We start from the raw sequence: 15443 nt of genomic DNA, 5'->3' as shown, positions 1-15443 counted from the left end.
ATTACCACCACCTACATCACCAACCACATCACTTACATTAACAGCAAAATCCGACATCACCAACCACATCACTTACATTAACAGCAAAATCAACACCATCACCAACTATATCACCACCATCATCTTATCATCATCATCACCTTATCACCACCATCATCTACATCATCACCACAATCACTTACATCACCCTCATTTACATCACCACCATCGTCACCAAGACGTGAATCATCGCCTCATCACCAATACCAAAACCGCCATTTTCCACAAAGTGACGGTGACGTCACTACGGCGCCCGTGCCAGGCTACATGCACTCTGAGGCCAGGTGAAGTGTCGAAGGTTGCCGACAGGAGGTCACGGGACAGATTCAGCAGGTGCCATGGATTGACTGACAGATGAGTGGCCGATGCACCAGCTGTACCCACTACTGTGCCAACCGAATTCGAGCCACCCGGCGCTCCGCTCGTTGTGAGCGTCGCTCCTCCGCCCTCCGTTGTTGTTGGAGGGCGACTGCCTCCAACTGCCCAGTAGCGTCCTTCACGAGCCTCCTCCACAGAGGCCGATCTTGACACCGCTGGTACCAGTCTTCGGCAAGTCCACTCGGCTTCACATCCTCTTGTACCACATCACTCCATTACCACCTACAGCATCACCACCACCTACAGGATCACCACCTACCTCAATCTCACCACCACCTACATCACCACCACCTACATCACCACCACCACTTATATCACCACTTACATCACCACCACCTACATCACCACCACTTACATCACCATCACCACCTACATCACCACCACCACTTATATCACCACCACCTACATCACCACCACTTACATCACCATCACCACCTACATCACCACCACCACTTATATCACCACCACCTACATCACCACCACTTAGATCACCACCACCTACATCACCACCACCACCTACATCACCACCACCACCTACATCACCACCACCACCTACATCACCACCTACATCACCACCACCGCTTACATCACCACCACCTACATCACCACCACCACATACATCACTACCACCACCACCTACATCACCAACACCTACATCACCACCACCACCTACATCACCACCTACATCACCACCACCACCTACATCACCACCTACATCACCACCACCTACATCACCACCACTTACATCACCACCACCACCTACATCACCACCACCACCTACATCACCACCACCACCTACATCACCACCACTTACATCACCACCACCTACATCACCACCACTTACATCACCACCACCACCTACATCACCACCTACATCACCACCACCACTTACATCACCACCACCTACATCACCACCACCACCTACATCACCACCTACATCACCACCACCACTTACATCACCACCACTTACATCACCACCACTTACATCACCACCACTTACATCACCATCACCTACATCACCAACACCACCTACATCACCACCACCTACATCACCACCACCTACATCACCATCACCACCTACATCACTACCACCTACATCACCACCACTTACATCACCACCACTTACATCACCACCACCTACATCAGCACCACCTACATCACCACCACCTACATCACCACCACCTACATCACCACCACTTACATCACCACCACCTACATCACCACCACCACCTACATCACCACCTACATCACCACCACCACCTACATCACCACCACCACATACATCACCACCACCACCTACATCACCACCTACATCTCCACCTACATCACCACCTACATCACCACCTGCATCACCACCACCTGCATCACCACCACCACCTACATCACCACCAACACCTACATCACCACCTACATCACCACCACCTACATCACCACCACCACCTACATCACCACCACCACCTACATCACCACCACCACCTACATCACCACCACCACCTACATCACCACCACCACCTACATCACCACCTAAATTACCACCACCTACATCACCAACCACATCACTTACATTAACAGCAAAATCCGACATCACCAACCACATCACTTACATTAACAGCAAAATCAACACCATCACCAACTATATCACCACCATCATCTTATCATCATCATCACCTTATCACCACCATCATCTACATCATCACCACAATCACTTACATCACCCTCATTTACATCACCACCATCGTCACCATGACGTGAATCATCGCCTCATCACCAATACCAAAAACCGCCATTTTCCACAAAGTGACGGTGACGTCACTACGGCGCCCGTGCCAGGCTACATGCACTTTGAGGCCAGGTGAAGTGTCGAAGGTTGCCGACAGGAGGTCACGGGACAGATTCAGCAGGTGCCATGGATTGACTGACAGATGAGTGGCCGATGCACCAGCTGTACCCACTACTGTGCCAACCGAATTCGAGCCACCCGGCGCTCCGCTCGTTGTGATTGTCGCTCCTCCGCCCTCCGTTGTTGTTGGAGGGCGACTGCCTCCAACTGCCCAGTAGCGTCCTTCACGAGCCTCCTCCACAGAGGCCGATCTTGATACCGCTGGTACCAGTCTTCGGCAAGTCCACTCGGCTTCACATCCTCTTGTACCACATCACTCCATTACCACCATAACCACCTACAGCATCACCACCACCTACATCACCATCACCTACATCACCATCACTTACATCACCACCACCTACATCACCATCACCACCACCACCTACATCACCACCACCAATTACATCACCACCACCAATTACATCACCACCACCTACATCACCACCACTTACATCACCACCACCTACATCATCACCACCACCTACATCACCACCACCACTTATATCACCACCACCTATATCACCACCACCACTTATATCACCACCACCTATATCACCACCACTTACATCACCACCACCTACATCACCACCACTTACATCACCATCACCACCTACATCACCACCTACATCACCACCACCACTTATATCACCACCACCTACATCACCACCACTTACATCACCACCACCTACATCACCACCACCACCTACATCACCACCACCTACATCACCACCACTTACATCACCATCACCACCTACATCACCACCTACATCACCACCACCACTTATATCACCACCACCTACATCACCACCACCTACATCACCACCACCTACATCACCACCACCACCTACATCACCACCACCACCTACATCACCACCACCACCTACATCACCACCACCACCTACATCACCACCACCACTTATATCACCACCACCTACATCACCACCACCTACATCACCACCACTTAGATCACCACCACCTACATCACCACCACCGCTTACATCACCACCACCTACATCACCACCACCACATACATCACTACCACCACCACCTACATCACCACCACCTACATCACCACCACCTACATCACCACCACCACCTACATCACCACCTACATCACCACCACCACCTACATCACCACCATCTACATCACCACCACCACCTACATAACCACCACCACCTACATCACCACCACCACCTACATCACCACCACCTACATCACCACCACCACCTACATCACCACCACCACCTACATCACCACCACCACCTACATCACCACCACCACCTACATCACCACCACCACCTACATCACCACCACCACCTACATCACCACCACCACCTACATCACCACCACCACCTACATCACCACCACCACCTACATCACCACCACCACCTACATCACCACCTACATCACCACCACCACCTACATCACCACCACCACTTACATCACCACCACTTACATCACCACCACTTACATCACCACCACTTACATCACCATCACCTACATCATCAACACCACCTACATCACCACCACCTACATCATCACCACCACCTACATCATCACCACCACCTACATCACCACCACCACCTACATCACCACCACTTACATCACCACCACTTACATAACCACCAATTACATCACCACCACTTACATCACCACCACCTACATCACCACCACCTACATCACCACCACTTACATCACCACCACCTACATCACCACCACCTACATCACCACCACCTACATCACCACCACCTACATCACCACCACCTACATCACCACCACTTACATCACCACCACCTACATCACCACCACTTACATCACCACCACCACCTACATCACCACCTACATCACCACCACCACCTACATCACCACCACCACATACATCACTACCACCACCACCTACATCACTACCACCACCACCTACATCACTACCACCACCACCTACATTACCACCTAAATCACCACCACCTACATCACCAACCACATCACTTACATTAACAGCAAAATCCGACATCACCAACCACATCACTTACATTAACAGCAAAATCAACACCATCACCAACTATATCACCACCATCATCTTATCATCATCATCATCACCTTATCAACACCATCATCTACATCATCACCACAATCACTTACATCACCCTCATTTACATCACCACCATCGTCACCATGACGTGAATCATCGCCTCATCACCAATACCAAAAACCGCCATTTTCCACAAAGTGACGGTGACGTCACTACGGCGCCCGTGCCAGGCTACATGCACTTTGAGGCCAGGTGAAGTGTCGAAGGTTGCCGACAGGAGGTCACGGGACAGATTCAGCAGGTGCCATGGATTGACTGACAGATGAGTGGCCGATGCACCAGCTGTACCCACTACTGTGCCAACCGAATTCGAGCCACCCGGCGCTCCGCTCGTTGTGAGCGTCGCTCCTCCGCCCTCCGTTGTTGTTGGAGGGCGACTGCCTCCAACTGCCCAGTAGCGTCCTTCACGAGCCTCCTCCACAGAGGCCGATCTTGACACCGCTGGTACCAGTCTTCGGCAAGTCCACTCGGCTTCACATCCTCTTGTACCACATCACTCCATTACCACCTACAGCATCACCACCACCTACATCACCATCACCTACCTCAATCTCACCACCACCTACATCACCACCACCTACATCACCATCACTTACATCACCATCACTTACATCACCACCACCTACATCACCATCACCACCACCACCTACATCACCACCTACATCACCACCACCTACATCACCACCACTTACATCACCACCACCTACATCACCACCATCACCTACATCACCACCACCACTTACATCACCACCACCTACATCACCACCACTTACATCACCAACACCACTTACATCACCACCACCTACATCACCACCACCTACATCACCACCACCTACATCACCACCACCTACATCACCACCACTTACATCACCACCACCTACATCACCACCACCTACATCACCACCACCTACATCACCACCACCTACATCACCACCACCTACATCACCACCACTTACATCACCACCACTTACATCACCACCACCTACATCACCACCACTTACATCACCACCACTTACATCACCACCACCACCTACATCACCACCTACATCACCACCTACATCACCACCTACATCACCACCTACATCACCACCTACATCACCACCAACACCTACATCACCACCTACATCACCACCACCACCACCTACATCACCACCACCTACATCACCACCACCACCTACATCACCACCACCACCTACATCACCACCACCACCTACATCACCACCTACATCACCACCACCACCTACATCACCACCACATACATCACCACCACCACCACCACCTACATCACCACCACCACCTACATCACCACCTAAATTACCACCACCTACATCACCAACCACATCACTTACATTAACAGCAAAATCCGACATCACCAACCACATCACTTACATTAACAGCAAAATCAACACCATCACCAACTATATCACCACCATCATCTTATCATCATCATCACCTTATCACCACCATCATCTACATCATCACCACAATCACTTACATCACCCTCATTTACATCACCACCATCGTCACCATGACGTGAATCATCGCCTCATCACCAATACCAAAAACCGCCATTTTCCACAAAGTGACGGTGACGTCACTACGGCGCCCGTGCCAGGCTACATGCACTTTGAGGCCAGGTGAAGTGTCGAAGGTTGCCGACAGGAGGTCACGGGACAGATTCAGCAGGTGCCATGGATTGACTGACAGATGAGTGGCCGATGCACCAGCTGTACCCACTACTGTGCCAACCGAATTCGAGCCACCCGGCGCTCCGCTCGTTGTGATTGTCGCTCCTCCGCCCTCCGTTGTTGTTGGAGGGCGACTGCCTCCAACTGCCCAGTAGCGTCCTTCACGAGCCTCCTCCACAGAGGCCGATCTTGATACCGCTGGTACCAGTCTTCGGCAAGTCCACTCGGCTTCACATCCTCTTGTACCACATCACTCCATTACCACCATAACCACCTACAGCATCACCACCACCTACATCACCATCACCTACATCACCATCACTTACATCACCACCACCTACATCACCATCACCACCACCACCTACATCACCACCACCAATTACATCACCACCACCAATTACATCACCACCACCTACATCACCACCACTTACATCACCACCACCTACATCATCACCACCACCTATATCACCACCACCTATATCACCACCACCACTTATATCACCACCACCTATATCACCACCACTTACATCACCACCACCTACATCACCACCACTTACATCTACATCACCATCACCACCTACATCACCACCTACATCACCACCACCACTTATATCACCACCACCTACATCACCACCACTTACATCACCACCACCTACATCACCACCACCACCTACATCACCACCACCTACATCACCACCACTTACATCACCATCACCACCTACATCACCACCTACATCACCACCACCACTTATATCACCACCACCTACATCACCACCACCTACATCACCACCACCTACATCACCACCACCACCTACATCACCACCACCACCTACATCACCACCACCACCTACATCACCACCACCACTTATATCACCACCACCTACATCACCACCACCTACATCACCACCACTTAGATCACCACCACCTACATCACCACCACCACCTACATCACCACCACCGCTTACATCACCACCACCTACATCACCACCACCACATACATCACTACCACCACCACCTACATCACCACCACCTACATCACCACCACCTACATCACCACCACCACCTACATCACCACCTACATCACCACCACCACCTACATCACCACCATCTACATCACCACCACCACCTACATAACCACCACCACCTACATCACCACCACCTACATCACCACCACCACCTACATCACCACCACCACCTACATCACCACCACCACCTACATCACCACCACCACCTACATCACCACCACCACCTACATCACCACCACCACCTACATCACCACCACCACCTACATCACCACCACCACTTACATCACCACCACTTACATCACCACCACTTACATCACCACCACTTACATCACCATCACCTACATCATCAACACCACCTACATCACCACCACCTACATCACCATCACCTACATCATCACCACCACCTACATCATCACCACCACCTACATCACCACCACCACCTACATCACCACCACTTACATCACCACCACTTACATAACCACCAATTACATCACCACCACTTACATCACCACCACCTACATCACCACCACCTACATCACCACCACTTACATCACCACCACCTACATCACCACCACCTACATCACCACCACCTACATCACCACCACCTACATCACCACCACCTACATCACCACCACTTACATCACCACCACCTACATCACCACCACTTACATCACCACCACCACCTACATCACCACCTACATCACCACCACCACCTACATCACCACCACCACATACATCACTACCACCACCACCTACATCACTACCACCACCACCTACATCACCACCTAAATCACCACCACCTACATCACCAACCACATCACTTACATTAACAGCAAAATCCGACATCACCAACCACATCACTTACATTAACAGCAAAATCAACACCATCACCAACTATATCACCACCATCATCTTATCATCATCATCATCACCTTATCAACACCATCATCTACATCATCACCACAATCACTTACATCACCCTCATTTACATCACCACCATCGTCACCATGACGTGAATCATCGCCTCATCACCAATACCAAAAACCGCCATTTTCCACAAAGTGACGGTGACGTCACTACGGCGCCCGTGCCAGGCTACATGCACTTTGAGGCCAGGTGAAGTGTCGAAGGTTGCCGACAGGAGGTCACGGGACAGATTCAGCAGGTGCCATGGATTGACTGACAGATGAGTGGCCGATGCACCAGCTGTACCCACTACTGTGCCAACCGAATTCGAGCCACCCGGCGCTCCGCTCGTTGTGAGCGTCGCTCCTCCGCCCTCCGTTGTTGTTGGAGGGCGACTGCCTCCAACTGCCCAGTAGCGTCCTTCACGAGCCTCCTCCACAGAGGCCGATCTTGACACCGCTGGTACCAGTCTTCGGCAAGTCCACTCGGCTTCACATCCTCTTGTACCACATCACTCCATTACCACCTACAGCATCACCACCACCTACATCACCATCACCTACCTCAATCTCACCACCACCTACATCACCACCACCTACATCACCATCACTTACATCACCATCACTTACATCACCACCACCTACATCACCATCACCACCACCACCTACATCACCACCTACATCACCACCACCTACATCACCACCACTTACATCACCACCACCTACATCACCACCATCACCTACATCACCACCACCACTTACATCACCACCACCTACATCACCACCACTTACATCACCAACACCACTTACATCACCACCACCTACATCACCACCACCTACATCACCACCACCTACATCACCACCACTTACATCACCACCACCTACATCACCACCACCTACATCACCACCACTTACATCACCACCACCTACATCACCACCACCTACATCACCACCACCTACATCACCACCACTTACATCACCACCACTTACATCACCACCACTTACATCACCACCACCTACATCACCACCACCTACATCACCACCACTTACATCACCACCACCTACATCACCACCACTTACATCACCACCACTTACATCACCACCACCTACATCACCACCACTTACATCACCACCACTTACATCACCACCACCACCTACATCACCACCTACATCACCACCTACATCACCACCTACATCACCACCTACATCACCACCACCTGCATCACCACCAACACCTACATCACCACCTACATCACCACCACCACCACCTACATCACCACCACCTACATCACCACCACCACCTACATCACCACCACCACCTACATCACCACCACCACCTACATCACCACCTACATCACCACCACCACCTACATCACCACCACATACATCACCACCACCACCACCACCTACATCACTACCACCACCTACATCACCACCTAAATCACCACCACCTACATCACCAACCACATCACTTATATTAACAGCAAAATCCGACATCACCAACCACATCACTTACATTAACAGCAAAATCAACACCATCACCAACTATATCACCACCATCATCTTATCATCATCATCACCTTATCACCACCATCATCTACATCATCACCACAATCACTTACATCACCCTCATTTACATCACCACCATCGTCACTATGACGTGATTCATCGCCTCATCACCAATACCAAAAACCGCCATTTTCCACGAAGTGACGGTGACGTCACTACGGCGCCCGTGCCAGGCTACATGCACTTTGAGGCCAGGTGAAGTGTCGAAGGTTGCCGACAGGAGGTCACGGGACAGATTCAGCAGGTGCCATGGGTTGACTGACAGATGAGTGGCCGATGCACCAGCTGTACCCACTACTGTGCCAACCGAATTCGAGCCACCTGGCGCTCCGCTCGTTGTGAGCGTCGCTCCTCCGCCCTCCGTTGTTGTTGGAGGGCGACTGCCTCCAACTGCCCAGTAGCGTCCTTCACGAGCCTCCTCCACAGAGGCCGATCTTGACACCGCTGGTACCAGTCTTTGGCAAGTCCACTCGGCTTCACATCCTCTTGTACCACATCACTCCATTACCACCATCACCACCTACAGCATCACCACCACCTACATCACCATCACCTACCTCAATCTCACCACCACCTACATCACCGCCACCTACATCACCATCACTTACATAACCATCACTTACATCACCACCACCTACATCACCTACATCACCACCTACATCACCACCACCTACATCACCACCACTTACATCACCACCACCTACATCACCACCATCACCTACATCACCACCACCACTTACATCACCACCACCTACATCACCACCACTTACATCACCACCACCACCTACATCACCACCACCTACATCACCACCACCTACATCACCACCACCTACATCACCACCACCTACATCACCACCACTTACATCACCACCACCTACATCACCACCACCTACATCACCACCACCTACATCACCACCACTTACATCACCACCACTTACATCACCACCACTTACATCACCACCACCTACATCACCACCACCTACATCACCACCACCTACATCACCACCACCTACATCACCACCACTTACATCACCACCACTTACATCACCACCACCTACATCACCACCACTTACATCACCACCACCACCTACATCACCACCTACATCACCACCACCACCTACATCACCACCTACATCACCACCTACATCACCACCTACATCACCACCACCTGCATCACCACCAACACCTACATCACCACCTACATCACCACCACCACCACCTACATCACCACCACCTACATCACCACCACCACCTACATCACCACCACCACCTACATCACCACCACCACCTACATCACCACCTACATCACCACCACCACCTACATCACCACCACATACATCACCACCACCACCACCTACATCACTACCACCACCTACATCACCACCTAAATCACCACCACCTACATCACCAACCACATCACTTATATTAACAGAAAAATCCGACATCACCAACCACATCACTTACATTAACAGCAAAATCAACACCATCACCAACTATATCACCACCATCATCTTATCATCATCATCACCTTATCACCACCATCATCTACATCATCACCACAATCACTTACATCACCCTCATTTACATCACCACCATCGTCACTATGACGTGATTCATCGCCTCATCACCAATACCAAAAACCGCCATTTTCCACGAAGTGACGGTGACGTCACTACGGCGCCCGTGCCAGGCTACATGCACTTTGAGGCCAGGTGAAGTGTCGAAGGTTGCCGACAGGAGGTCACGGGACAGATTCAGCAGGTGCCATGGGTTGACTGACAGATGAGTGGCCGATGCACCAGCTGTACCCACTACTGTGCCAACCGAATTCGAGCCACCTGGCGCTCCGCTCGTTGTGAGCGTCGCTCCTCCGCCCTCCGTTGTTGTTGGAGGGCGACTGCCTCCAACTGCCCAGTAGCGTCCTTCACGAGCCTCCTCCACAGAGGCCGATCTTGACACCGCTGGTACCAGTCTTTGGCAAGTCCACTCGGCTTCACATCCTCTTGTACCACATCACTCCATTACCACCATCACCACCTACAGCATCACCACCACCTACATCACCATCACCTACCTCAATCTCACCACCACCTACATCACCGCCACCTACATCACCATCACTTACATAACCATCACTTACATCACCACCACCATCACCACCACCACCACCACCACCTACATCACCACCACCTACATCACCACCACCACTTACATCACCACCACCACCACCTACATCACCACCACCTACATCACCACCACCAATTACATCACCACCACCTACATCACCACCACTTACATCACCACCACCTACATCATCACCACCACCTACATCACCACCACCTACATCACCACCACCTACATCACCACCACTTACATCACCGCCACCACCTACATCACCACCACCACCACCACTTATATCACCACCACCTACATCACCACCACTTACATCACCACCATCTACATCACCACCACTTACATCACCATCACCTACATCATCACCACCACCTAAATCACCACCACCACCTACATCACCACCACCACTTACATCACCACCACCTACATCACCACCACCTACATCACCACCACCTACATCACCACCACCTACATCACCACCACTTACATCACCACCACCTACATCACCACCACCACCTACATCACCACCACCACCTACATCACCACCACCACCTACATCACCACCACCACCTACATCACCACCACCACCTACATCACCACCACCTACAACACCACCACCACCTACATCACCACCACCTACATCACCACCACCACATACATCACTACCACCACCACCTACATCACCACCTACATCACCACGACCACCTACATCACCACGACCACCTACATCACCACGACCACCTACATCACCACCACCACCTACATCACCACCACCACCTACATCACCACCACCACCTACATCACCACCACCACCTACATCACCACCACTTACATCACCACCACTTACATCACCATCACCTACATCACCACCACCACATACATCACCACCACTTACATCACCACCACTTACATCACCACCACTTACATCACCACCACTTACATCACCACCACCTACATCACCACCACCTACATCACCATCACCACCTACATCACCACCACCACCTACATCACCACCACATACATCACCACCACTTACATCACCACCACTTACATCACCACCACTTACATCACCACCACTTACATCACCACCACCTACATCACCACCACCTACATCACCACCACCTACATCACCACCACCACCTACATCACCACCACCACCTACATCACCACCTACATCACCACCACCACATACATCACCACCACCACCACCACCACATACATCACCACCACCACATACATCACTACCACCACCTACATCACCACCTACATCCCCACCTACATCACCACCTACATCACCACCTACATCACCACCACCTGCATCACCACCACCTGCATCACCACCACCTGCATCACCACCACCTGCATCACCACCACCTGCATCACCACCACCTGCATCACCACCACCTGCATCACCACCACTTACATCACCACCACCTGCATCACCACCACTTACATCACCACCACCTACATCACCACCACCTACATCACCACCACCACCTACATCACCACCGACATCACCACCACCTACATCACCACCACCTACATCACCACCACCTACATCACCACCACCACATACATCACTACCACCACCACCTACATCACTACCACCACCTACATTACCACCTACATCACCACCACCTACATCACCACCTACATTACCACCACCTACATCACCACCACCTACACCACCACTTACATCACCATCACCTACATCACCACCACCTACATCACCACCACCACCACCTACATCACCACCACCTACATAACCATCACCACCTACATCATCACCACCACCTACACCGCCACTTACATCATCACCATCACCACCACCGCCTACATCACCACCTACACCACCACTTACATCATCACCACCACCGACTTGACCACCATCACTTCTTTTTCTCCACGATCCAGAGTCCACGGTCCGCGGTTCCTTCTCGCAGGGATCCGGATCCGCTTTATGCGATCCGATTCAGTTTGTCGTGTAATCGTCAGTGTGGGAACGCCGCTACCCGCGGCGCCTTCCCGCCCACAGCGCCCACAGCGCCTGCGGCAACACAGAGGGGGGGGGGTAGACTCCAAACCCCGGATGGAATCGTAATCGTGGTAAAAGTGTGGACGGGATTGGATCGGAAGCCGCCACGCACCGACTCCGCGGGAATCGATCCTAGCGGAGTCAATCTCGCAGCGATGCACGAATCGATTAATCACCGCTGGGCGGGGGGGGGACGTTCCAGTCGCATTGCGATAGCGGCGCGAATCCTGAACCGAGCTCACGGGTCTTGATCGATGCCATTAATCGACCCGGGGGGTCGGGAGGTGACTCTGTCCCGCCCCTCGCGGGTCGCCCACCCCGTGACGTCACCAGTGCGACTCCTCCGCCGCCATCTTGGCGAGGGAGGGAACTGTGACGTTTCGGGCTGGGGGCCTTCTTCGTGAGTCATGGAGATGAATCCCGAGCGGGGTGGTGGCTATGCACGCCTGTGTAATGCAAGCGAGGAGTCGGTGGACCACACGCAGATGTTGCGCAACCTGCCTTGCCGTGGCTCGCCAAGAGACGGCAGTACAGACCGTGGTCTCATTGCCATCTGTTTCCATCTGTATGGAGATGGATCGCTGCTGCGCTTGGCGTGGGTATCCACCCCACGTGAATTAGCTGAGCACATCTTACAAATAAAAACCCTATTGTAGCGGCGGCAGGACCCTCCTGAAACAGGGTCACACGGAGTGGCTCCCCTGGATAGATTATTATTTGACAATAGCAGACAACACCTGCATCACACGCACGCGTTTTCACACACACAGGCGATGCTTTACCCATCCCATCACCCGCTCCACAGCCTTCCTGCTGGGAGTGCCTCTCATCAGCGGCACAACTGCACCGGGTTCGACATTCAACTTCTCACCAGCAGAGCCAGCCTATCTTGAACCGGTGAACTGCCCAGATGTTCTGCCGGTATTTGGCTGCTAACAGGACCCTGCGGGGTGGGCTGGTAGGAATAATACTAATACCGGTACAGGGATATCGACCGGGTATAGAGGAGTTAAAAAGAAAATGATTTGTGCATGGGGGGTGAGCGATGACGTCCACACCCCCCTCCCCACTGACTCGCACGCCCACAGAGCAAGGATTGCAACAGGCGATGTCATTGGCTGCGCCGGATGCGACGGCCATCTTGTTTAGTTCATTTAGTTCACGGATCGCAGGGGGAGCGGGCGGCCATCTTGTCGGACAGACGGACGGCCTCGCGAAGCCTGTCGCAGTAGGCCTCGCGAAGCCTGTCGCAGTAGGCCTCGCGAAGCCTCCTGCACTAGGCCTCGCGAAGCCTCCTGCAGTAAGCCTCGCGAAGCCTTCTGCATTAGGCCTCGCAAAGCCTTCTCTGCAGTAGGCCTCGCGAAGCCTTCTCTGCAGTAGACCTAGCGAAGCCTTCTGCACTAGGCCTCGCGAAGCCTTCTCTGCAGTAGGCCTCGCGAAGCCTTCCCTGCAGTAGGCCTCGCGAAGCCTTCTCTGCAGTAGGCCTCGCGATGCCTTTTCTGCAGTAGGCCTCGCAAAGCCTGCCGCACTAGGCCTCGCGAAGCCTGCCGCACTAGGCCTCGCGCCGTGCTTTTCGTGCACAAATAAGGCGATTAAATGTATCTCGTCTCTGTGTTAATAAATGTATCTTGTCTCTGTGTTAAAAAACGTGCTGCGTTTCAGTAAAGTAAATTTGAAGCGAAGTTTAAAGTTTCGCCGT

At 52.3% G+C, this 15443-nt stretch overlaps 2 protein-coding genes across 5 annotated transcripts in view; both read right to left on the bottom strand.

Moving 5' to 3' along the window:
• The window catches only part of LOC144728169 (charged multivesicular body protein 7-like), a 41820-nt gene that overhangs the window by 23726 nt on the left and 2651 nt on the right, over positions 1–15443 (bottom strand). For 3 of the 4 annotated variants that reach the window (XR_013587496.1, XM_078607520.1, XM_078607516.1), the window contains exon 2: positions 13571–13756. The gene's annotated coding sequence lies outside the window, so the exon portion shown is untranslated. Of the gene's footprint in view, positions 1–13519; positions 13548–13570; positions 13757–15443 lie in introns of those variants that run through there. The other variant, XM_078607519.1, reaches the window with a different exon arrangement.
• On the bottom strand, positions 9143–14097 carry LOC144727933 (uncharacterized). The gene is made up of 4 exons (XM_078607062.1): positions 14075–14097; positions 13722–13756; positions 11815–12867; positions 9143–10231 (listed from the first exon to the last, which is right to left on the bottom strand). Exons 1-4 carry the CDS (start codon positions 14095–14097, stop codon positions 10053–10055), a joined length of 1290 nt encoding a protein of 429 aa, XP_078463188.1. The 3' UTR covers positions 9143–10052.

The sequence above is a fragment of the Lampetra planeri genome, chromosome 27, assembly GCF_965212315.1.
Source record: "Lampetra planeri chromosome 27, kcLamPlan1.2.h2, whole genome shotgun sequence".
Taxonomy (NCBI): Eukaryota; Metazoa; Chordata; class Hyperoartia; order Petromyzontiformes; family Petromyzontidae; genus Lampetra; species Lampetra planeri.
Note: the sequence above shows the minus strand (reverse complement) of the source record. Positions and strands in the feature narration are given on the sequence as shown.